At 55.6% G+C, this 25,621-nt stretch overlaps 1 protein-coding gene across 6 annotated transcripts; it reads left to right on the top strand.

The window, feature by feature from the left end:
• The first annotated feature begins 556 nt into the window (after positions 1-556).
• Positions 557-19,594, top strand: CIMAP1B (ciliary microtubule associated protein 1B). 6 transcript variants are annotated; one of them, XM_084808887.1, is made up of 8 exons: positions 2,790-2,954; positions 7,133-7,273; positions 8,900-9,103; positions 11,487-11,588; positions 12,906-12,946; positions 13,963-14,084; positions 15,593-15,733; positions 17,445-19,578. In XM_084808887.1, the coding sequence occupies exons 2-7, from the start codon at positions 7,165-7,167 to the stop codon at positions 15,699-15,701; spliced, it is 687 nt and encodes a 228-aa protein (XP_084665013.1). In that variant the 5' UTR covers positions 2,790-2,954; positions 7,133-7,164; the 3' UTR covers positions 15,702-15,733; positions 17,445-19,578. The 6 variants fall into 6 exon arrangements, with proteins under 6 accessions (XP_084665012.1, XP_084665011.1, XP_084665009.1 ...); XM_084808884.1 differs by lacking the exon at positions 12,906-12,946 and adding an exon at positions 6,059-6,140 and having other exon boundaries at positions 2,899-2,954; positions 17,445-19,594; XM_084808886.1 differs by lacking the exons at positions 2,790-2,954; positions 12,906-12,946 and adding an exon at positions 557-1,772 and having other exon boundaries at positions 17,445-19,594.
• The last annotated feature ends 6,027 nt before the right edge of the window (positions 19,595-25,621 follow it).

A 25,621-nucleotide genomic window follows, 5' to 3' on the forward strand; every position in this document is an offset into this window, starting at 1 on the left:
TTTGGGATTATTTGGATGAGAAGTTAATTGGCTGCCTCTGCCTCCTGTGAAATATAATTAAATCCCAGTAATGTTTGCATGTTGTTGTTCAGTCGTTGTGTCCAACTGTTCGTGACCCTATGTGTCAGGGTGGACACTGAGCCCATAGAACCTCAGAGCAGTTCTGATTCTGAGGAGGAACAGCCGTCCATGGGAGAGGAGCGCGCTCATCCCTCCCAGGCCCTGCAGCTGGCAGAGATTCCTCCTGCTGGCATTCCATAGATAGATAGCAGTCCTGGGAGTGAAAGAGCGTTGGAGGAGGGCTGGCTGGATGCTTGACGCAGACGCAAAGAGCTACGGAGGGCACGGAAAGGAGGTGTAGCGCCTGTTTGGCGCACAAGCAACGGTCAAAAGGGGGAGGGACTCTCCCAAGTTCAGGGTCTGCAAGTGATTCTTGTTCAAACGGGGACCAGCTGTTTCCAACCCGGGGCATAGGTTACTCTGCTGTTCATAGCTTAGTTGCTGGTGATTGAGTTATTAAGTCGTAAAAGGAATAAAGCCTTGAAAAGAATCCTTTGTCTGTGTCTGGAGTTGGCTACTGGAGTAGACTGAAAGAGGCCGGCTAGGGCCCCCTGACACCATGGACCATAGCACACCAGGCCTTCCTGTCCTCCGCTCTCTCCCGAAGTGAGCTCAAGTTCATATTAATTGCATCAGTGATGCTATCTAGCCATCTCATCCTCTGCCGTCCCCTTCGCCTTTTGCCTATATAGATATAAATCAACATACAGACATTTTAGGTAGATGGGCCTGGCCATGGTGTCGATGGGCCTGGCTCCTGGCTCTTTTAAGGTGCCTGGTAACATCCCAGGGGATGAGTGTTGTGCGCCCCAACTCCTTTCTGTGCCCAAAAATGGCCCTGAAGTTACGATAGTGGATGTGCAGATCACTCTAGGGGGGTGTGGCCATCAGACCTGGGAGAAGATTGCATGACCAGACTGAAATATATGGAATGTGCAACATCCAGCTACTAATTCTTCCTAAAGGGCATTATTATTTTAAACAGGGTACATCTGTGGTTGGGGCTGCCCCCCAAATGCTGAGCCCTGGCATTCAGATCAGGTTCTGAGCCCCAGCATTATTCAAATCAAGCCCGGGTTATGTAGCTTTTGTCCATCTTCTGGAGCTTTTCACTAACAGGGCTTGGGAATTAGCAGCAAACATGCTCAGTGATGCTGTGCAAGGAAACCCTGATGTGGGGCTACTTCCTTGTTCCTGGTTCTTTATTCTCCATGTCTAGTCACATAATTTTAGTACAACAGAATAATGCCCATGCAACTGCTGACATCAATGGCCTGGTTGCTTTCTCTCCCACAAAGCTGCGATATAATGGCTGGGCTCAGACAAAAACCCTGAACTGAAGCCAGGATTCCTGACAGCTGGTTTTGAGGTTGGTCACAACTATCTTTAAACAAACTGTATCCCCAAATGACCGGATGGAATGCTCCTGAGCAGTTGCTCTATACACCAAAGCACCGTCTCTAGTTCTGAGAACGAGACAGGAGGCAGCATTTTTTGTTATGGTTCTTCTCCTTCGTATTAATAATCATGTTTCCCATAAGATCCATCTATCTAGTGCTTCACAGACCACGAGAGAGCGGCCCTGCGGAGGCGGCAGTCTGACATCCAAAAGAGGGGAAACCACCAAGGAACAGGGGAGAGGCAGAGGCTACAGGGATAAGCGGGGAACGATGGCCGACGATGCGGTCGCTTCTCTTACGCACTTTCAGAAGGTGCGGGGGGGGGGGGCGGCGGTCCTCAGGTACAGGGCCAAGAGCTTCACGGGAAAGGCTAGCTTTCCCGTTCCAGAAGCCCGCAGCTTCTGTTTTCGGCGCCGCACGTCCCTGTTTTTTGCATCCGTTGCAGTAGCGGATTTCTGTATTCATTTCGTCTCTCGGCTGCCCGATAGCCGGGGCGCTCCGCAGCAGCCCGCCGCGCGAGGCCGGGCATCAGGCAAGACGGCGAGCCGCAGCATCGCCGAGGCCCTGCGGCCCGGGGCCTGGCCAGGGCCAAACGGCAGCTCGCCAACACCGGGGCTGCTTTCCCTCGCGCGGGACGCCGGGCGCCGCGCCTTCGCCGCGCTCCTCGACGGCGCCTGGGCAGGCTTCGCCCGCCGCTCGCGCGTCCCCCCGCAACGCCCGGCCGGGGCGGGGGCGCGGGCGGCCACGTGCGCCTCTGACGCTGCGAAGCGCCCGCCCCGCCCGCTCCCCGGACGCGCGCCGCCCCCGGGGGCTGCGCGGAGCGCGTGCGGCGCCAGCTCTCGGCAGCGCCCGGGGCCGCGGGGCGAGCTTCTGCTGCCCTGGCGCCGCGCGCCTGCGCTCTCGGGGGCCCTGGGCGGCTGGCCCTCGCCCAGGGGGGCCCAGCCTGCCGCACCCCGCCCGCGGACCAGGCCGGAGCCCCGCAGCCCGCGCCCCGCCAGGCGGCCCCTCCGGCCACGCAGGCTTCCGGGCGCCCGCGCTGCTGCCCCCCGGCCGGCCGCTGCTTCGGAACCCGGAAGGCTCCCCGGCGGACCTCCGCAGGCGGCCGCCGCTGACCGGCCCCGCGGGCTGGATGAGGCCGAACTGGGCCCTCCCGGGCCCGCCTCCGTGGCCGGCCGCCTCCGGGAAGCCCAGCAGCAGCAGCAGGGCGGGGCGGCGGCGCCTGGAGCTCGTCGCCCGTACGGAGGCCAAAAGGGAGGGCAGCGTTCTCTGGGCATGGGCAGAGGGCCCTCCCCCCCGCGCCGGACGTCTCGCGCCGGCCCCGGCCCGGGGGAGGAGGCGGAGGCGGCGCCGCGGCGGGGCCGGTTGCCGGGAGACGAGGTACACAATGGGGCTCGGCCCCGCGGCCGGCTCAGTCCCGCGGCCGCCTCTGTTGCTCCGCAGGCGTCTCCGCGGTCCGCCTCGCCGCGCGGCAGCTCCCCTGCGCTCCGCCTCCAGGTCGGTGCCCCCTCCGCGCACGGCCGAGCCCCGCTTCTGAGCCGGCGGAGCGACTTTGGAGGGGTGGCGCCTCGCCGCTCCGACCCGGCCTAGCGGGGACCCCTGTTCTGGATCGCCCCCGCCGCGCCTCCCTTGCGGGGACCGAAGATCCCCCCGCGGGGCCTCTCCTCTGCCGGCTCCGAGCGTGGGGTGCGGCGGGCGGGGAAGCCTGGCGGGGCCGGGCTCGGGGCAGTGGCGCGGGGCGCCAAGGAGAGCGGGCGGGGCGGGAGAGAGCCGGGACCCCGCGCCCCCCCGCGCCCCAGTATCGCCCGCAGCGCTCGGCCCCTGAGGAAGAGCGGCTCTCTCGGGGAGGGAAGCCGGCTGCCCCCGGCCGCCCCGCCACCGACCCCCAGGCGCGAGGCCCCGGCCCCGGCCGCGGCGCCGTATCGCTTCGGAGGGTGCGCGACCGGAGGCTGCAGCGGCCGGCGCGCGCGCTGGGCCCCGGGGCCTCGCTGCTGCCCGCTCGGCCAGGGAGCTCGCGCGGGAGGGGCGGCGTGGGGCCGGGCGCCGACTCTCAGCCGGGCGCGCCCGCGGGGTGGTTGTGAGGATGGAGCGGAGGCGGGGAGGGGGGACCGCGCGAGCCCCCTCGGGCGCCTCGCCAAAGGAAGAAGGCGGGTTGGCAGTGCGGCGACGACGACAGCAACGACGGGCCACCCGTTGGAGGGCCTTGAGAGGGGGGTCGTGCACAGGCACGCAGGAAAGCGCTGTTGCGCTCGTGTCCGGCTTGTGGGTTTCCCGTGGACAGCCGTCGGCCACTGCACGAACAGATGCTGCACTGGTTGGACCCTGGGTCAGATCCAGCACCAGGGCAATTCTGATGTTCAGGAAGAGGTCATGGGCAGTGCCTGACTAGTTGTCCCTGGAGGCATGGCAACCAGGCCACAGAGAGGACTTGCAGAATCCTGCCCAAAGCCCCGAAGCCACCCTGTGGCACGTCTCTGTGTGCTGCCTTGGGTTTGAAAGTTATTCAAGAGGCGAGCTGGGCAGCACACAGCCAAAGGGGGGCTAACACCCCAGTCTTAGCCACATTTTTCTAGGGAGCAGGTCCCCTCGAAATCTGTGGGGCTGCCTGGCACAGTTTATGAGCAGTATCTTTTCTTCCTCTTAGCACCAGTGTTGGGACACAGTTAATTTATACAAAACAAAAGAAGCCTAATGAAACCCTGTGACAAAATTAGACCTTCTGAATTCATTTACACCACCCCATTGCCAAAGGGGACCAATGCATTATATAAAAACATAACCACTTACCGATGAAAGTGCATATAAATGGAAAATATGACTAATGCTACCCTAATCACCGACCCCACATTCTTCCAGCAAGTATGCCAGCCAGTATTGAAATTTCTTGCAATGTTTTAAATATATATATATATATATATACACACACACACACACACACACATACTTAATTGAGCTCAGGTTTTGGTGAGTGTTCACTTTATTTATTTATTTATTATTGCCTTTCTATACCGCACATTACCCAAGGCTCTCTGGGTGATTTACAAGAGATTAAAACTTTAAAAATACAATATAGAACATAATATAAAAACCATTTACATACAAAAGAATTTAAAACACTCAACAATAAACGTTCCAGGACCGGTTAAAAACCTGTCAATGTGCTGTCAAATGCCTGGGACTAGAGGAAAGCTGAATCGATGACATTAGTGCCAGGCAGACTTCAGTGGGGAGATTATTCCACAGTTGGGGGACCATCACGGAGAAGGCCCTCTCCCTGGTTGCCACCTTCTGAACCTACCTCAGCAGAGGCACCTGGAGGAGGGCCTTAGATGCTGAAGATAATGTGGAGGTCAGTTCATACCGGGAGAGGTGCTCCGGCAGGTATTGCAGCCCAGAGCTGTGTGAGGTTTTATAGGTCAAAAGCAGCACCTTAAATTGGGCTCAGAAAGTTACAGGCAGCCAGTGTAAGTGGGCTGGGATTGGTGTTATATGTCCAGATCTTCTGGTCCCCAGAATCAATCTGGCTGCCGCATTTTGCACAAGCTGCAGCTTCCGAACCATCTCCAAGGGTAGCCCTATGGAGGGTGCATTGCAGTAACCTAACTTGGAGGTTACCAGAGTGTAACTACTGAAGCCAGGTTATCCCTGTCCAGATAGGGGTGTAGCTGGGCCAGCAGCTGAAGTTGGTAGAAGGCACACTGTGCCACTGCGGACACCTAAGCCTCAAGTGACAAAGATGATGCCAGGAGAACCCAAGAGCTGTGAAGCTGCTATGAATAATACAAGAACAGCTGAAGAGACCTTTGTCTCACGTGGGGGGCACAAGCCCCTGCTGAAATTTGGGAGCATCACAAAGAGCATGGCTAGGTAATATCAGCTGTGTAGGGAGCTAATTGAGCAGACCCCAGTCCATTTCCAAACTGCCTTCAAAGGCAGCTCATGTTGAGCACACTGTAGTAGTCTAACCTGGAGTAGTAGGGATGTACGAAAATCACTTTCGGGGATTATGCTGATGGTGCGGGGGGAGGCGTTCCGTCCCTCCCCCCGGAATCCTCACCGGGGGGGGGAGGCGCTCCGTTCCTCCCCCTCCCGGAATCCTGGCCGGCCGGCTGGCTGTGCTCCGCAGTGATTCTGCGGAGCCGCCGGCCAGCTCCGCCAGCAGCCGGACATCCGGCCGCTGGCTAGCAGGGACGCAAATGGCAGCGGCCGTAGCCGCCGCCATTTGCATCCCTGCAGTCAGCCGTGATAGGCTACATAAATGTTTACGTAGCCTATCACGGCTGATTAAAAAAAAAACCCAAAACCGCGCGTATGCAAATGGCCATTTGCGTTCCTTATTTTGGCACGTCTTAGTCTACGTAAACATTTACGTAGACTAAGACAGCGAAAATAAGGGGAACGCACGCTATTTGCGTTCCCCTTATTTTCGCCGTCTTAGTCTATGTAAATGTTTACGTAGACTAAGACGTGCCAAAATAAGGAACGCAAATGGCCATTTGCGTACGTGCATTTTTTTTTTTTTTTAATCAGCCGTGATAGGCTACGTAAACATTTACGTAGCCTATCACTTTTTTTTTTTAAACTGGAAATGGTGGCGGCAGCCGGTTGGAAGACTGGCCGCTGCTGCTGCTGCCGCCGCCGGCCCACCGCTGGAGCCGCCGCCGCCAGGAAGATCCACCTAAGGTAAGTCCTGTCCTGGGGGGGGCGGGGGGGCCGTTCCGCCACCGATTTCGGGGGGCTGAATGCGCTGGCATTCGGCCTCCCCGAGATCCGTGGCGGAACTTTCGTACATCCCTAACCTGGAGGCTACTGGAGCACAGATAACTGAGGCAAGGCTATCTGTGTTCAGTCTGCACAGCCTAAGCTGGTAGAAGGGACTCCATGCCACTAAACCCCTTGGGCTTCTAGTGACAGAAATGGGCCACGCAGAGCTCCCAGACGGCACACTTGTGTCTTCAAGGGAAGGGTAAACCTGTTCCTGCCCACTCTCTTGGGCAGATGAACCACCAAGCCATAGTACCTCCACCTTGTCTGGACTGAGCTCCAGTTTATCAAAACCCTCATCCAGTCCATTGCCGCAGCCGGGTACCGATTTAGCAGCACCTCATCAGAATTAAATGTCTGACAAGGAAAACCGTCTGTCATCAGTGTCACTCCAGGCAGAACCAAACGCCGTGCATCAGCAGCACTAAGGGCCCAAGGGTGGGAAGGCTACCAGCGGCCCTGGGCTGATGGGAGCCCCGAATCCTCTGTGCTGGGCGGCCCTTCCCTTCATGCTGGCCACTGTGCACCAGCGCGCCCTTTCCCTAAAATCTCTCCGGGGCTGCGCTCCAGTGGTGGGTGGAGGCAAAGGGCTGGGGCCAAAGCACCAGCATGTGTTAGTTTACAGCTCTCCCTGCCAGCAGTGAAGCTTTAGGAGGGGCATTTCAATCTTTTGGAATGGGTGGGGGGCTGCAGAAAAGCCAGGAGACCAGCAAATGATTGTTGGTCAGGGGAAAGGGGAGGGGCCAGGGGAAGGGGCGTGGTCATCTGGGGAATCCTGGAAAGCCAGATGGGGACCCCAAGAGGGCCAGGTTTGGTTCCTGGACCTGAGCTTCCCCACCCCTGGCTTAGAGGCAAAGCCACTCCTTGGCCAGGCATTTTGCTTAAAATATTCTCTCCTGATTTCCTTTCAGAGCAAGCGGAAGGATAGCACGAAGCATTGGACATGTCCACGGATGTATGGGTGGGCAGTTGGCGACCCCACCGGCCCCGGGGGCCAATCGCTGCCCTCTACAGCAGCCCAGGGCCCAAATATGGGCTCCCAACGAATGTTGGTGAGCAAATGCGGGGAGTTGAGCTATGGGCACTGGCCCATTCCTAAAAGGGGGGACGAAGACCCTGTGTCCTGTGTCGTAACCCTAGCACAGGCCAGCTGGGTGGGGGCATTCTCATGCTTTCACAGCAGCCAGCCACACATTACAAAGAACAACTTTCTCACACATCTCACACATGCACATGCACATCACTAGCCTATAAGACTTGTGCAAACCTGAATTTCCATCCTCCCTCTGTTGTGACAGTCACCCTGGGCACCAAGGACACTCATCCCCAGTCTTTCCAGGGGACATTTGGAGTATCTTCCAATCTTCCTGCCTGTACTCATGATGCCTTCTGTTGACACCCCCCGCCCCCCGGCCCCTGCAAAAGAAGGAAAAGGTGCATCTGGTGCGCTAGGAAATTCAGCATATGAAAAAGACCAAAGTAGATGAGCCTTGAAACCTTTCCCCAAGCTGGTAACAGCTCCCTCAGAAAATGGCCTTGGCTGGAAACATTTAAATTCCATGGACTCCATTGTGAGCTATGCTCCCTTATACTGAGCGTGTGCATTTTTCCAGTCTGCATTCTCAAACCTGGTGTGAAATTGTGACACAAATAAGATTCCAAGAAGGGGAACTAGCATGATCCATGGGACGGATCTTCTTCCCAAGGAAAAAAGGCTTAATAGCCTGGGAATTTTCAGTTTTTGCCTTAAAGCGGGGGGGGGGGGATTGCTGAGAGAGATACCATATAGACAGGTATACCATTTGGTGAGGGCAGGTACAGAGAGTAAATATGGAGATTTGACTCTTTCCATCCCTTGACTTTGGCTGTTTCTACACGAGGCATTTATCGTGCGCTCGTGACTGGCCACTCATGGAAGTCTGCGGGCCATTACATAATGTCATCAACCTCTAGGTCTCCCGCTCCTTCCCTGGGTAATCATGCTGTAACCCCCCCACCCCTGAGAAATAAGCTGGACTTCTTTTAAAAAGCAGGTTTGGGGCAGCCACTAGATGGCACAGTTCCATTACAAACATCGGGAACCCCCTTGCATGGCCAGCCAGGAGGTGGCGCACTTCTGCCTTCTGAAAGAGCACACCCTCATTGTGCCAAGGGAATGGAAGCAAAATGCCCTAGTAAGGCTGCAAAATGTCCTTTAATGTAGAGACACCCAATGAAAAACTTCTGACACGGACAAGTGGCAGGTTTCAGTGGTGCTTCTTTACACAGCATGTAAAGGATCAACATGTGGAACTCGTTGTCACTGGATGTTTTGATGATGGTCGGGCGAAAAGGGATGTACAGAAGATTAGACAACTAGGTGGAGGAAACATTTGTCAGTGGCTGCTGTCAAAAATGAAAACCTCCTGCCTCTTCTTGCATCCAGACCCTAGGGGCAAACCAGAGGGCACAGCTACTGCTGCTGTGCCCAGCTTGTGAACTTTGCTGCGAGTGGTCACTGCCGGCAGAGAGAACACTGAGCAAGCTGTTCCTTAGGAAAGCCTTCCCCAAGCTGGTACCCTACAGATGTGTTATACTGCAACTCCCATCATTCCCAGCCAGCACGGAGGGCTGCCTCACAGACCGTCACTCCTGTCTTCGTCCCGTCTGTGACGGAAACGCTCTCCTCCTCCTTGCAGGCTTTCAGCAACATGACCCTTCTCGCTACCGTGCCCCCGCGTTCAGCTTTGGCACCCGCCGGTTCCAGGAGCAACTGAGCTGCTCTCCCGGTCCGGGCTACCTCGTCCCACCCAACATGACCATGAAGGGCCGGGACGGGATTCCTGCGTTCTCCATCTACGGACGCCCCAGGGATGTTGTGACTTTTATGACTCCAGGGCCAGGTCAGACTCGGGAGCTGGGCACAAAGCACCTCCAGGATGCGGTTCAGAGGGGGGTTGACAGGGGAGGGCTGCCAAGGAGTAAACTGGTCTCCCCATTTTTCCTCTGGGAATAAAGGGGCACCAGCAGCGAGACCAAATGTCCTTATTCCAGTTCAGTCGCTTTCAAATGTGGAAAGTGTGACTACATGTCTGACAATGAGCCCTGAGGGTGTTGGCTGTGGAATTCTTGCACATTGCAAAGGATTCTGGGATACATTTTCAGGTGCACACTCAGTTAACAAGATGCCTGCTGGGCCTCACTGACTTGTGAACTGAGAGTGTGGCCTAAAGTGCACTCTGTACTTCCCTGCATTGTCACATTGCGGGGCAGAACGGATGGACTGGGTGTGTGTGTGTGTGTGCGCGCGCGCGCGCGCGCACGTGCAGTGCAGCTGTCTTCCAAGAAAGCTTCTCTATCATTCCTGACCTTCGCATGGAGGAACGCTTGATAATCCCTTGATAATCTCCCCAGAACATGCTTTGAAAATTGCTGTTGTAGATTAATGAATTAGGAAGAAATGCTGCCAAGACCTTGCCTAACATCTCCAGATCTCTGCCACTAAGCTGTGGATCCTCTTCTTCTCAGAAGCAAGAAGAGACAGGCATGTTGTTTACTCTAATCCATCCAAGCTAGGACAGGACAGGACAGGGAGACAGATCTTGGCTGGAAGTGGATGATTCTTTTTAGGAGGATTCAAAGCAGTGCAATGGAGGCATTATTGGTTTTGGTGCGCACACACACTGCTTTGCCCTGTTTTTGTCTCTGGTCAAGGAGGTTTTTTAAACACTACAAATCCTAGCAAACCTGTTCACCAGAGTCAGTAGTGGGTTAAGCGTAGATCCCCATGGGCAAGTACCCTCCTATGGCAACCTATCTTCCCCACCCTGGTGCCTTCCAGATGGGTTGGCCTACGATGCTCATAATTCCCCAGCCAGATTATTTTATTTATTTATTTATTTATTTATTGCATTTATACCCCGCCTTTTTTCCTCTTGCAAGGAACCCAAGGCGGCTTACATTCTCCTCCTCCTCTTATGGGATCTGTTATTATTGTGATTATCACAAACCATAATGTGATTATGGGATCTGTAGGCCAGAACATCTGGAGGGCACCAAGTCAGGGGAGGCGGCAATATTTGCATCTCTCGCAAAACCACCTCCAGCCTCATGGTCAAACCTGGAAGGAACCTGAAACGGCAAGTGCAGAAACAGCTTGCGGAGAGCGCGGAATCTCTGTCCCCGGAGAAGGCTGGGCAGGAGTCCTTTGTGGTGGTGCTTTCAATGGCAGAGGAGCCGCAGTTCTGTGGGAGAGTGCTTGGTTGGGATGCAGAAGTCCCAGTCTAGTCCTGGGCTTGCCCAGTTTAAAAAGGCTGCCCAGTGGGTAGCAGAGCTGGGAGAGGAGCCCCTCTTTGTCCGAGACCTGGAGGAGCTGCAGTCTGTCGGCATACCACGGGCCGACTCGGTCAGCCGTCTTCAAAGTGGGGCTTCTGAATAAGGAGCTCGTTGTCTCTCCTGCAACTCCATGCTTGTTGTCACATGAGACTTTGGGCCGAGATGTTGCGAGGGGTTCTTGGCTTCTGTTGAGGGCAGCATCTCGGTGTCTCGTCTCCACAAAAGTGTCTGTTCTGAGAGCTAAGCTACATGGTATGTTAAATGCATCGCATGTAGCGGATCCTTCCTTTTTTTACCTTCAAGTAAGCATGAGTTACCCTGATCTGAATGGGGACGGTTGCACGTGGGTAGAGGAGATTTAAGCCTCCCCTCCCCCTTTGTTGTTGTTCAGTCGTTCAGTCCTGCCCGACTCGTCGTGACCCCGTGGACCAGAGCACGCCAGGCCTTCCTGTCCTCCGCTCTCTCCCGGAGTGTGCTCAAGTTCACCCCCTCCCCCTTGCACTGGGGCTAAAAGAAGAAGAAAAATAATCCTCCTCTGGTGCTCTGTTGGATTCCTGGGTCCTTGTAGGGGGCAGTGACAAGGCCCCCAACATCACACCTGCCCCAGGCCCCATAAGCCCCTGGGATGTCCCCGCACCCCACCCCTCACAGTCAGGGAAGTAGCTCAGGGAACTCCGAGCGCAGTGATTTTTAGTCACACACTGCCTTTTTCCTAGATGTTACCAGGGGAAACTTAGAGTAGCTGCTTTGGGTGGTTCTTGATCTGAGGTGTTTGTGCAGGGCATGTAAAACCAACATCGGCTAGAATGCTCACTTACACGACAAATGACTCTCTGCAGTAACAGTGATCGCAGGAGACAGAGAAAAGAGCTCTGGAAAGGTTCAGCGTCTCGTGTCCAAAAATGCTTGACAGTCCAATGAATTCAGCCCCACTCTCATTGCTTTTCGCAGGCCGCTATTCCCCAGAGAAAGCCGGGAGGTGGGCCTACCCCTCCCCCCCCATCTACTCGCTTGCCTCACGGACAAAGGACTTCGAGAACGACCAGACACCAGGTGAGGGAGGGGTGACAGGACCCAAAGTGTGGCCTCCACTCTTCTTTCGCTATGCTCCTTTGCTAGACCAAAATATCCCCCTAAGTCCGGTCCAGAACCTCAGTACCCAGCCCAAATCCGGCCCTCCGGGGCTCCCCTTCCTCCAACCCCAGCCCTTTCCCCCAAACCACTGGTTGTTTGGTGGTTTCCCAGCTTCGGTGCAGCTTATCCCCATCCTAAAAAGTTGTAAAAGATGAAAACAGACATTTTCACCTGGTGGCCTGGCTTTGCCCTCGAGGCTCTGCTGTTCTCTCATGAATGAAGGCGGCGTCGGTATCCCTTGCCAAGGGTTGCCCTCAGCAACAGCCAGCGTGTGGCAAAGCCTCTCCTGGTGCTTCCCCGTGGAGCATCGCCCAGCCACGGGTGCCAGTGCCAGCTCTGGAAGCAGGTTCAGGCTAGTCCTGGAAGACGCAGCCAGGGCCTCTGTGGTCCACGGGTGACTCACCCCAGCAGGCGGACAGCTTTCGAGGGGCGTGAGGACCCAGACTGGAATTCAGGGCAGGCCCAGGCTCCCTAGTTCTTTTAAAGCAGGGGCATTGAACCTCAGGTCCATGGGCCAAAGGCGGCCCTCCTGGGGTAGCAATTGGGCCCTCCAGGGCTTCCCAGAAAGCCACACACCCTTTCCCCTGATGGATGGTTGTGGGAGGCTTCCTGGCTCTTGTACAGTCCCCCCACCCCCATGCCAAAAGGCTGAAGTGCCTCTCCAGGGGCTTAGCGACTGGCACGAGGGGCTATAGGTGAAAATATGGTAGCATTTTTGGTCCCGCCCCTTTTGCCCGTGGCCCCGCCCACCACTGGAATGCAGCCCCCAAGAGCTTCTCTGAAATGGAATTCAGCCCGAGGGCCAAAATCAGTTCCAAACCCCTGCTGAAAGGGAGGCCTAGCCCACCTAGGTGTTACTATCTTCAGATCTTAACCTTTTACTTGTGTTAGGTTCTCAGTATTTCACTTTTTATTTCTATTAGGCTAAGAGAAAACAATAGAAATATTTAGAAAGTTAAGGGTGCAACCCTATGCATGTTTGGAGAGAAAAAAGTCCTACAGCTCCCAGCATTCCCCAGGCAACATGGCTGACTGGGGAAAGCTGGGGACTGTAGGGCTGCTTTCTGTCTAAACGTGCATAGGATTGCACCATAAACGTCACTAGAGAACTCCATCCATAAAAAAGTTCCCTGATAATATGACGCACATACGCGTGTGTTGCATGCTTTGCCACTTGATGTGGGGACTGTGGATGAGATCATCCGCCTGAGTTACTGGCTCTGTGCGTATTTCTAGATCTTGGCTTGTGCTCGTGGTGGCCCATTGTATGGATCATGGTAGGTTGATAGCGATGGCCTCGTCTCATCGGTGGGGGCCAGCCTTCTCCTTCAGTGAGAATCCCACCCTGGGTGAGCATTGAACACCAGCCAAGGTGTGAACCTGTTCCGCCCACAGCAAGGCCACCCCATCCCCTGCTGCTGCCCTATGGGGAGGGGCTGCAGAATAGCCGCTGTGGCTAGGTGGCCAAGGGACTGTTTTGCATGCAAAAGATCCCAGCTGGGTTCGTTCCCTGCCGTCTCCAGTTAGAGAACATCTGGGTGCTGGGCTGGGCAGGGCCTCTCTCCGAGGACTCCTCTGCCTGTCATGGCGCGTGAATGTCCCTACTTACGGGTGTGGTGTGAGTGCGCCCGTGGCTGTGCTGGTTGGGAGGGATGGAAATTGGGCTCCAACACATCTGGAGGACGCCAGGCCGGGGAGGCTGACCTGGTAGAAGGAGCGCTGTCTGGAGGGGAGGGGCCAGGCCATAGCTCAGTGCAGAGCCCCTGCTTGGCACGTGGAAGGTCCCCGGTTCGACCCCTGGCAGCATCTCCAGGTGGGGCTAGGAAAGAATCCTGCCTGGAGCCCTGGAGAGCTGCTGCCGCCAGTCCGCGTTGACAATACTGGGTGAGGTGGACCGAGAGTCAGACTTGGTACCAGGGAGCTTCCGATGTTCCTATGGGATTTGCCAGTCCCTCCCTCTACCTCCAGGGCAACCACCTGCCCAGCAATCTCACTGGTGGCCTTTGAGAACATTCTCTGGTCCCCTGATGATGGATGACCCATCTCTGCCTGTCTCACCCACAGTGCTTCTTTCCAGGGCTTGGGGAGCCAGAGACCTCCTCTAGATTTGCTTGGTGCTTCTCCTAACATTCCCCTACCAAACCTCCCTGTGCTAGCTGGGGGGTTATGGGAGTTGTATTTCAACACATCTGGGCAGTGTCAGGCAGGTTTTGGTCATCCGGTGTGGAGTCCTGTTTTTTTTTTTTACTGAACCACACTTTCTTTCCCCTCCCTGCCCTTTTCCCTGCTTTAGGGCCTGCGGCCTACGGGCTCCCTCCCATGCTTGGGCCCAAGGTGGTCAACAAGAGCTCAGCCCCCAATTACTCAATTTTTGGACGCAGCACGATCGGCAGCTTCTACGAGGATCTCAGCAAGGTGAGCAGCGGCCCTGCTGAGTTTTTGACAAGCAAGAATAGGAGATTTCGGTGTCCCCACACCCCGCCCCTGGATGATTTATTATTTATTTTATATATTCTGCCTTTTCCTTCGAGGAGCCTGAAGCAGCATACATGATCCTCCTCACCATTTTATCCTCACAACAGCCCTGCGAGGTAGGTTAGGTTGAGAGTCAGTGACAGGCCCAAAGTCACCCAGTGAGCTTCATGCCTGAGTGGAGACTTGAACCCAGGTCTCTCCAGCCCCAGTCCAACACTCTAAACACAACTGATGAATGCACATGTGCATTGATTTGGTTCACATTCTTAAACGAATACCATAAGCAAAGGAAATAAGACACTTGAAGTATCTGTATTTTAAACACTTTAACCTTTACTGTTCCATTCTGCTTTCAAAGCCTAGTCTAAGAAACTCCTGCTTAAGTTTGCTGGCAAAGGTTCCAAGCTTTTCTAGCATCTGTTTGTAAAACGTAAATGTGACCTATTTAGCAGCTCAAGTTTAGCAAAGTTTATTCTGTTTCACCTGCAAAGGAGCCGAGGCCTTGCAAAGAGCTCTCCTTCGATTCTAAAGCTTGAGTTTTGCCATCTCTACTTAGTTTGGAGGCGAGCTGTGTTGCAGAGTACTTTGCTTTGATCAAGCAAGGCCACTTCTTGGAAAGCTTACCTCAACTGCCAGGTTTAAACTTTAAGAAAACTAGCAAAAATGTGTTAGCAAAACCCAGAGCTATACAAAAAAGCGGGGGGGGGGGGAGAAGAAGAAGTACGCAAAGTTTCGCTCCTAGGGTTCAGCCCCCCCTTTTTTTATTCACTGACTCTTAAACTTTCCTGCCTTCTGATTAGCCTTTTCCTTCTTTTCAGCCGCCAACTAGAAATGTGGTTCTAGACTGGTGAAAGACATATAGGGTGGGCAGAAACCTGCAAAAACAGTATTTTCCCATAGCTTTAGGAAGCTGGTGTTACCTTAGGACTCATCAGGATGTACGGGAGCATCCCAGACTCACAGAGCTGCTAGCTGCAGGGAATAGCAAACACAGCAGCTATTCTGGGTTTGCACTTGATGGTCTTCATAGGCCCCTTCCAGCCGTACTATTCTAGGATTCTCGGATTCTCATAGTGGCCCCTTGTTCCACCACTTGACCACAGCTTTGCCTGCATGGCTGTCTGTGCTCAGGCTCCAGGCAGCAACAACCTCTGCCCTCAAGGGAAGACAGGCCTGCTTGTGAACCAAGGTTTCACTCCTAGTCCATGGCTTCCTTCGAAGCCTTCTGTTCCCAGCACTTGAACCCCCCAAAAGACCTGAGTAAGGCTTACTGCCCCTGTTCCTGGCCTCCACATGTTGACAGAGCTTTGGGAAAGACGATGGCAGACAGGCACCACAGGAGTAGGAGTTCCCAGTGGCTTGGGGTGGGGGGCAGAGGTCCCAGTGTGGACGTGGGACGTCTCCTGGGAACGGGCTGCTTGTGGCCCTTTGTCTTTCTTGTATGGCAGACTCCTGGGCCCTGCAACTACCGCCTGGTGGACCCCAGCTGCTACAAGAACCGCCCGCCACACTTCAGCATGCTTGCTCGCAACATGCCTCCAGGGGACAACAGTGTGAAACCGGGCCCAGGTGCATACAGCCCTGAGAAGGTGAGAGGGGGAGGGACGTCCGTAGAGCTCAGTGTGTGTGTGTGTGTGTGTGTGTGTGTGTGTGTGTACGCCTGTGTGCAGGAGGGGCTGTTCTGCGGCAAAGATGTGAATATTGCAGGATGGTGGGAGAAGCGTGTCTCCCCTAGCATCAGAGCTGGCGTGAGCCTCTTTAGCTTCATGAACCTCCCCTCTTTAGCTTCATGAACCTCCCCTTCTTCTGAGGTTTCAGTAACGGCCCTCATCTCTGCAAGCGCTCGCATGCTGGCAGCCTTCGCAAACCTGTGAAATTCCACCCAGCTGTGCTCCCGGTAAAGGCCAATCCACACATGACCTCTGTGGCGTTGCCCACACGACTCCAGGAAGGCTTGGGTCCAGGAGCCACTTGGGCCAGGCCAGTGCTGTGGCCCTCCCATGCAGTTGTCCTGGCTGAGCAATGGGAAGCAGCCATGCACATGGCTCCTGAATTACTCCTGGAGCCATGTGGGAAGAAGCCACGGGAAACAGGCATCCATGCGGCTGGTGGGCACGATGGCTAAGACTGGTGAGCACGATGGCTAAGACTGGTGAGGTTTCCAGCGTGTACAAAGCACTGAAATGGAGATCTAAATCTACCATAGAGACTGTATGAAACTGGGCGGCAGAGGGGAGAATGCTTGCTCTTGCATAATTACTGTGGGCCTGCACACCAGTTGCTGGGGAACATGGGCAGGAGGGTGCTGTTGCACTCAGCTCCTGCTTGTGGGTTCCCCGTGGGCAGCGGTTGGCCACCGTGTGAACAGAATGCTGGACTTGATGGGCCTGGATCTGATCCAGCACGGCTCTTCTGATGTTCAAATAAAAATGGTGCCCCAAAAGATACCAAGTCAGGTGCCAGGCAAGCCACCAGGCACCACAAATAAAATCCACGTATTCATGAAAGGCACAGTCCTCTCAGGTCAATTCAGAACGGAGTCACCAACTAGAAGTATTTTTAAAGAACCCCCAGGTGAAGAATCCCCCCTACCCCATCAGATACTAAATTGACTTGTAACGTTCGTTGTTGTACATTAGATTGGCTTAAAAATTTGTTTTGTACACGGGGGGGGGGGGGGCACTTACCTCCTGCACACTCATCTCACTTCAAACAGAGCAAATGCCCCTGGAGCATAGCAGTTGTTTTGTGAGAGCCAGCCAAAGGGGCTGCTTGCCAGGTGTTATTTTGGCATGGAAAGGAGACCCAAGGCACAAGTGTCTTGCGTCGGTTGCAGGTGACATGTGTGCATTTAAATTGCTGCCCTGCCCAGCAAAACGCGCAGAAGAGCGACCAGGCAAAGGCTGGCTAGTCCCCCAGGTCTGTGTGTTTTGCCGAGAAAAGCAGCCTTGTAAATGCATGGTGCCCTTTTCTCGACTGATGCATTTCCCTCGGTTTTGTCCTTGCATTTCTCTCGTGCAGTGAAAAATGTAGCGGGAGAAGCAGCCCCGACAAATGTGTCCCCTGGGACCCTAAGGCCAAGTGTCAGATCACATGACATAAGTGAGTGTAGAAAAGATGCAGGTTTGGCTGTCATGGCTTCCACTCTCACCACCACCAGGAACCCTGGGAACTGTAGTTCTGGGAAATTGGAGGCCTCTCTAGCAGAATCCTTGGCGCCCCTGCCAGGCTGCTCTGCCTGTTCAGGAGTTTTCTCTGCACTGGCCCTGACGCTGCTTTTCTCCTCTCCCTCCCTTGCAGTATACCCAGAATCGTGGCTTGACCTTCGGGATCCGCCACTCGGACTACGTGGCCCCTCTCATCGTGGATGTGGTGGAATAAGTCAGCCCAGCCGGCGGGGACGGGTTGGGCAAGAAATGCTCGTTTGGGAACACTCCGACCTCTCCACGCTTTGTGTAGTTGCCGCTGGGGGGGGCAGCGTTGAAGGCTTGGGTGGCTGCTGCGAGCCGGGGCTCAGGGACCCCCCCAGTCCCCTCAGGAGTCAAGGGAGCAGCAGCCCCCTCGGCTCCCCTTTTTCCCAGATTGTCTGACTAGAGTGCTTTGGGGCTAATGGAGAGCCAGGGTGGGCAGGCTGCCTTCCCCATCGCTGCTCGGGGGAAAGAGAATCGAGTGGCAGTGGGGAGGGCAGGGTCTGAGGAGGCAAGGGCTTCCCCTGCTGATGCCCCACCGCTGTCCTCGGGGCCTGCTGTTCTCTGTGCTTCAAACAAAAGTCCACATTCTGCACGCAGAAATGCTGGACTCTGCAGCCTGTATAAATTATGCAAACGAAGCAAATTTGCATACACTTTCCAATTTGCATAACTTGCTCTGCTTCTCAGCCAGAAGCCCCGCCCTCTGACCTCCAGAAGCCCTAATCCTCCTGTCCTCTCTGCATTGCTCAGATGCTTCCAAGGGTATATTCCCAACCATCAGGGCTAGGGGCTTGGTGTCTTTTCAGATGGAAACGGAGCTTCCTAGGAAGCTAAGCTCTGCGCCAAGGCCACAATCTGCACGGGCCCGTGGCTGACCGTGCGGAAGCACACCCCTCTCGCAGCCCTGGCCCCCAGTCTGTGTCCCCTGGGCTCTATTGGGCAACAGGGCTGCGGCACTGAGACGTTGTACTCGAACGTCTCTGTTGGCCAACTTTTTCCTCGCAAGCTTTCAACCAAGGAAGTGTCGCACCCTGCCGGGGCACTGATTCCGCTGCTGTGTTGGTTTGTTGCAGCAAAACCAGCAAAGAGTCTTGTGGCACCTGACAGACTCGGACGTTTGCTTTGTGCCATGAGCGCCATCAGATGCTGCTGTGTCCTCCCAGAGAAAGAGTTCTTTCTGACGTTCAGCCTAAGCGCTCTTCATTGCTGGGAATGGGCGGGCCTGCTTGGTTCTGCTCTGGGGGCGGGGGAGTTAGCTGGATCTTTCCTGTGGGTTTTGCCAGTTTTGGGGGTGGTGGCTATCCACCATCAGATTCTTGCAAATGTAATAGAGCCTGGTGGGGTCCGGGGGGCGTCGGCAAGCTGCTGGCCCAGGCAGGCAGGAACCAAGGCTTCCGGCCTGCTAGGGCATGATCCGCCCGTCCTGTGGGTCCCTGGAGCTGCCTTCTGCTGATCAGGCCCTTGCCTCATCTGCTGCTCTGCTCTGACAGGCCACAGCTGTTTGGGGTCTCGGGCAGGGGAGTCTTTCTCAGACGCTTGTGTACCCAAATCCTTTTTAACTGGAGATGTCAGAGAGCCGGCCTGGGACCATGCGCAGCAACAGCCTAGGCTCTGCCACTAAGCTAAGGTCTTGGTCCTGTGGTGTCTTTGCACTCTCTCCATGGGTGTTTGCGTGCAAAAGCACCCTGGGCTGTGTCATGGAGGAGAAGACTATCAGTGGCTACCACTCATGATGGCCAAGTATTGCCTCGGTATCGGAGACCCTTTGCTCTGCATGCCAGTTGCTGGGAACACAACCAGGAGGGTGCCATTGCACTGACATTCTGCTCGTGAGCTTCCTGGAGACATCTGGTTGCCCACTGTGTGAACAGAATCCTGGACCAGCGAGGCCTTTGCTCTGATCCAGCAGGGCTCTTCTTGCGTTAGCCCGGCTGGATTCCAAGGACTTCTTGTCTGTATGAAAGAGTATTCTGTGCTCTGTCTCTTTGCATCCATTGCTTCTCATCCTGTCCTCATGGGAAAGAGTGAACAATTATTCCAAGCCCCCTTTTGTTATGGAGATCTTCTGAACAGAATTTGGTTATGGGGGAGAGTATCACAAAGGGATTTTTATTACTGCTTCCAAAAATGGGAATTTGTATTCACCCAATGTGATGGTTTTGTAAACATGCCCAGTTATGGAGGTCTTTTAATTTAAGGATGTGGAAAATAAATTAAGAATTCATTCCTATGTGGGCACACCTGATCAGCCTACGGCTTAATGGCGCTCCCTCTTTCCTCCCTCCCTCGTGCATGCAGCACAGCCCTCGGAAGCAGAGGCAACAGTAGAGCCGAGTACACGTCTCATGTATCCAACTGGGGGCAAGGCCCTAGATGATGAAGTCCTTCTCTAGCTGGGAGGAGGAGGGGGGAAGAGAGAATTCCATGGAGCCCTCTGCCTACTTCACCTGGTGCATGGAGTGGAATCATGGCCAAGGTGTAAAACTATTGATTCAGCAAGTTGACACTTGATATTATTTTAGCAAGACATGATGGACGTGTTCTGAAAGTATTTATCCCCCAAAGTTGACTTTTCAAAATACAAGCTCTGTTTGTGTGTACGCGCGCTAGCAGCCCATGAGCTATCTGGATGAACCTCTCCAGCCCCAACAGCCTTCCCCAACCTGGTGCCCTCCAGATGTGTGGGACTGCAACTCTCATCATTCTTGCATAATGGGAGTTGCGGTCCCACAATTCTGGAGGGCACCAGGTTGGGAAACACTGTCTGGTGCTATCCAAGTGAGAGGTCAGATCACCTCTGTGCCAAAGGGGCTCCATCCTTCCTGGAAAGATCACTTCCCCTGGATGGAGTGACATGTCCTGGGCACCCGGTGCTTGCAGCCATCCCGAAGCCAGTGGCAGTTTGCCGTGGGTGCTGTATCTATCACCCTCTCTCTCCCAGGCCTGTGCACAGGTTGCTGTTTGTTTGATGTAGCATCCTCCATTCGCGGAGTAAAAAGGAAGGGCGCCTGCAAAGCGCAAAATGAAAAAAAATCTTGGCTGTTCCTAGGGATGTACCTTTCGGGGATTATGCTGATGGTGCGGGGGGAGGCGTTCCGTCCCTCCCCCCGGAATCCTGGCCAGCCGGCTCCGCCAGCAGCCGGACATCTGGCTGCTGGCTAGCAGGGACGCAAATGGCGGCAGCTGTAGCCGCCGCCGTTTGCGTCCCTGCAGTCAGCCGTGATAGGCTACGTAAACGTTTACGTAGCCTATCACGGCTGATTAAAAAAAAAAAACGCGCGCGTACGCAAATGGCAGCGCCGATGGCCGCCGCCATTTGCGTTCCTTATTTTGGCATGTTTTAGTCTACGTAAACATTTACGTAGACTAAGGCGGCGAAAATAAGGGGAACGCAAATAGCGTAGCGTCTACACTATTTGCGTTCCCCTTATTTTCGCCGTCTTAGTCTACGTAAATGTTTACGTAGACTAAGACGTGCCAAAATAAGGAACGCAAATGGCGGTGGCCATGGGTGCTGCCATTAGCGTACGCGCAGGGTTTTTTTTGTTTTTTTTTAAGTCAGCCGTGATATCATGGCTATCACGGTGTTTTTTTAAAATCTAGCTGTGATAGGCTACGTAAATCTCTACGTAGCCTATCATGTTTTGTTTTGTTTTTTTTAAACCTGGAAATGGTGGTGGCGGCAGCTGGTCGAAAGACCGGCCGGAGCTGCCGCCACCAGGAAGATCTGCCCCAGTTAAGTCCCGTCCGGGGGGGTGGCAGGCCGTTCCGCCACCGATTTCCGGGGGCCGAATGCGCTGGCATTCAGCCTCCCCGAGATCCATGGCGGAACTTTCGTACATCCCTAGCTGTTGCTGGGTCGTCACTAGTACACTGGCTCATTTCACACGTACTGAAAGGTGGAGGCATTTCCTCCTCCGCCCATCTCTCTCCAGCACACTGCTCCCAGCCCCTCCTCTCCTGAAGACACTGCAAAGGTTTTGAGGGCTGCCAGGCTCTCATTGCAAAGGATGTTCCTGCAGAGCGGGTGAGAGAGAAATGTCCCTCTGCGCGGGAGCGTCCAGCCCCAGCTTTGGTCCTGCAACACCATGGGCGCCGCCGCCGCCTCCCTCTGTCCTCTAAACAGGCACTGCGATGCCCCCCTTTTGCACGTGTGTTTGGGCACAGCAGCAGGGCTGTCGAGAAAAGGAGAGGATCCTACGGTGCTTTGGCCTGCAAGCTAGGTGTGTGGCAGGTGAGGTTATAGGCCAGGGGAGCATTCGTCTTGCGCCGTTTCCAGGTCATCCAGGACTCCTTATTTAGAAGTTGAAATTTGGCCCTGACTTCAGAATGAAAGTACGGTGTCAGCTTGGCAGCAGCTTCACTGACCTTCATAACTGTCCTTCGCATGGGCTGATAGGCGGGAGCTAGCCCCGCCAATTGACATGCTCTGAAAACTTTCACGGGCTGATTTCTGCCCGCCAAGTGGCTGCTCGAGCTGCAAGAGCAGGCCAAGCCATCCCGCCGCCCACTGTCAGTTGCAAAGAAAGTGGCATCATGCCTGCATGGGATGGTTCGGGCTGTTTCCAGTCCCAGTGGCCACTGGGCGCCAAGGGAGGCGTATCTGGGAGCGTGGAGCAGAATATGCCCAGCAGCTTTTCTTGCCATCCAAATTTGGGAGGCCGAAGGGCAGAGCCCCTCGGAGCAGCTGTCACACCCTGCCCCAGACCTGGGCTCCAGGATGGTCCCTCTGCCTTATGGGCCCTTTTGTGCCACGCACAGCTGAAGCTGACCCAGCAAACCATGGGTGCCTCTCCCCGCACGGGCTACTCCGAGTAGCAGCATCTCAAACAGAGAACGGCCTCCCCCCGCCCCGCCCCAGGAGCCGCTTCTCGCTGGAGATGCCCCTTCAAAGCTGGTGCCTGACCCCAGACCTCGCCACCTCCTCTGAAACTGCTGTGTAATAACCAGGGCCAGTCAATGATTGATGGGACGTTAATCAGCAGCCCAAACCCAAGGCAATCCAAGCGCACGCAGAAGGGATTAAAGTCTAGAGGTCGATCAGGACAGGATATCACAGGCTGGGCAAAGGAGATGCTCCCTTGGGGAAAAAGCACGACAACCATGACAACCCTTGCCTGGGCCAGAGCGAGAGGCAGGCGAGCAAGCAGGTGGCGCGGGTGAAGCAGAGGAGCAACTCCAGGGCCTTGCCAGGGGGCCCTTGGCAGGTGCCCGACCAGGCCCACCCTTGACACCGGCGACCCTACTGGCCAGCCAGTGGTGAGGGATCGTGGCAGTGGCAGAGCTGAACATGCGAGGGCCACAGGTCGCCTTTCCTACAGCTCTTGCCAGACGGCCAAATGGAGCATGTCCCCTCCTTGACTGGCCCTGTCGTCCTGTGCCTGTAAAGGCAGCCCGCCTGACGTACACAGATCCTGCTGCTCAGGCTTTCGCCACCTGCATGCCAGGAAAGGGATCTGTGGGCCTGGCAGGCTGCTTGCTCTTCAGGGCACGGCAGCAGGGCCAGTGAAAAAACACTGGCAACCATCACTGAGGAAGGAGAGGAATGGGGGGACCGTCAGGCTGGAGCCTTTTGAGGCAAGTGGGGCAGAAGACGTGGGCGAGCACGAGGCCATCCTGGCTCGCTAGCCAGCTAGAAGAGAGGCAGGAGCAAAGGAGCTGCAGTGGGCCCAGCACAGCTGCTGCCCCGTCTTTTCCACCCTGCAGCTCCCCTAGTTAGCAGAGCAGCGAAATTTATTTACAGAATTTATATTCTGTGCTATATCTGACAATGAAAAGAAACTCGGATCAGACTGAAATCACATTAAAATTAGATTGTGCCAAAACCCCAAACCCGTGGTCAGCCAAGGAGGACTTGTTTAAATCAGCATGTCTTCAGCAAGCGCCGAAAACAAAACGACGTTGGTGCCTGCCTGACATCGACAGGCGGGAAGCTCCACAGAGAGGGAGCCAATACGCTGAAGGCCCTGCTCGGAGCGGGCTCCACGTGGGCCGCAGGCCCTTGCAGAGCCAGCAGGAGCGCCTCATTCGACGACCGCGGGGCCCAGGCTGCTCCAGGAGGAAGGGCCCCCCGCAAGAGCTGAGGCCGCCCGGGGCTTCGCAAAGAGAGGGGGAGGGGCCCCGCCCTCCCGACCCGCGGACTTCGTGTCCTTCCCTCCTCTCTGTTCAGGGCCTTGAATGACGGAGGGGGATCTCCGGGAGAGCCCGTAGCCTGCGGAGACCCGAAGGGCCACCGGCAGGGAGGCCTCCTCTCGCAAGCGGGCGCCCAGCAGGGCCCCTCTGCCGAGCCCGGCGGGCACCAGCGTGCGTGCGCGGACGGAGCCCTCGGGGCGCCTCCCGCAGCTCCGAGGCGCCGCCGGCGGGCCAGGGCGCTCGGCCCGTTCCACGCAGCCTCGTGGCGAGGGCGACGCCAGCGGAACGCCCGGCGGGGCGGGGCGGGGCGGGGCGGGCGGGCGAGGGGCGAGGCCCCGGCCCGCCTCGGCTGCGTGGCGCGTGGGGACTTCGCGCTGCTGCTCAAGCAGAGTCATGCTGGGGCCAGCGCGAAGGGCAGCGCCGGCAGGGCGGCGAGCGGAGCGGGGGGCCCGGGCGCGCCGCTGGGGCTCCGCGGGGCGGGGCAGGGCTCCGCCTCCGTCCGCGCGGGCCCAGGCCTGAACCCCTCCCGCCTGCGTGACGCCGTGTCCCTCGGGCAGGGCGGGGGGTCGCGGCTTGCCGGGAAAAGGCCCTGGGCAGCGTGATCGGGCGACGGGGCAAGAGAGCCAGGGCGTCGGGACGGCGACGCGCTGGGCGGGGCGGGGCGGGGCCGGGGGCTCTTGCGCTCGAGAGTCACCTGCGCGGATCAGACGCGCGCGCCCCTGGCGCAGCGCCGCCCGCGCGGGGCCCCGGGTTCGCGATTCGTTGGACTGGCGGGGCGCAGAGGAAGCAGCGCAGTGTCTGCTTTGGCTCAGCGGAAGTGCCTCGACGTCGCCAAAATAGCAGGCGTGTAGCTTGTGTTTCATGTGACGTCCAAACCTGACTCTTAAAATGGAAATTGCGGATAAAAAAAAATGGTGTAGAATTTGGAAAAATCAGATTCAGGGTTTGTTGATCAGAGAGTTGAGAGCGTCAGCCGTCACTGAGAGTTTAGGTCCAGAGAACAAAGAAAAAGGTGTTGCGGCCTGTAGCGCAGCCGCAGACTCGAGAGCCACCAGTCGGGATGCTTCTAGTGGGCTTTGGGTGGACAAGGCGCGGAAACTGTTCTTATTCTGTGTCGCAGCGGGATGGGATTTGGAAACACGCGGCGTTTTTAAAGAAGACGTCTGCAGAAGACCCTCACCAACAATTTACCAGTTACCAATTGTCAGCTGGTGTGACATCTATCTCCATTTCAGCCAACTGGGTGAATGAAATCCTCCACAGAAATTTCCCCCGTCTTATTAGATGGCTCACTGACATTTCTCTTAATGTTTTCCGCCTCAGGAGCTCCCCGCAAATCCATTTCAAATGTTGATATGTGCAAAGCTTCAGTGATGCCCACCCTCTTGGCCAAGGCCTGTTATCACTCCGTGCGGTTTGAGTGGAGCTGCTTCTGGTCCCCTGCTGACATGTGGGGCAGAGCGGGAGGAGAGCAGGGCCAGCGCGACCCCTGCTGCCCCCCAACCCAACACTGAAAATTGAGCCAAAACACCCCTCCAGTTTGAAGCTCTGCGTGGATTGTAAAAAATACCCCCCACATGACTTTTTCTGCCCCTCCCCCATGAGAAAGGGTTTGCTATTTTTCATTCACTTTATTTTTTTCCATTGTTTTATTCTATTATTTTTTTATACCCATTGATCCCCAACATAGAACTTGCCTCTTTCACAGCTGCTGTATACATGGTTCATCATTTGCATTGAACTATCCACCACAGCCCCAAGATCTCTTTCTTGATCAGTCATCGCCAACTCAGACCATATCACTGGAAATGTGATAGTGGGATTCCCCTCCCCTCAATATCACTTTATACTTACACAGCATCACATTTGCCATTTTTGATGCCTACTCTCCCAGTTTGGAGAGATCCTTTTGGGGCTTTTCACAGTCCCTTGTTGTTTTAACCGTTCTAAATAATGTAGTGTTGTCAGCAAACCTGGCTGTGCTCACCCCTAACTCCAGATAATTTCTGAACAAGTTAGAAAGCACCAGACCCAATAGGGATCCTTGGGGAAACCCCTCTGTTTATACCCCTTCCTTGCAAGGATGGTCCATTTCCTGCTCTCTGCTTTCTGTTCTTTAACAACTGACCAATTCAGAAGAGGACCTTTCCTATT

The sequence above is a fragment of the Heloderma suspectum genome, chromosome 7, assembly GCF_057233095.1.
Source record: "Heloderma suspectum isolate Gila_16-S chromosome 7, 16-S_ref, whole genome shotgun sequence".
Lineage (NCBI taxonomy): Eukaryota > Metazoa > Chordata > Lepidosauria > Squamata > Helodermatidae > Heloderma > Heloderma suspectum.

What these genes read in the sequence shown, in the direction of transcription:
- CIMAP1B (XM_084808886.1), top strand. Translation starts at nt 7,165, where the DNA reads ATGTCCACGGATGTATGGGTGGGCAGTTGGCGACCCCACCGGCCCCGG. An exon ending in TTTTATGACTCCAGGGCCAG is followed by an intron (nt 9,104 to 11,486) that starts GTCAGACTCGGG and finishes TGCTTTTCGCAG; the next exon opens with GCCGCTATTCCCCAGAGAAA. An exon ending in GTGCATACAGCCCTGAGAAG is followed by an intron (nt 15,734 to 17,444) that starts GTGAGAGGGGGA and finishes CCTCCCTTGCAG; the next exon opens with TATACCCAGAATCGTGGCTT.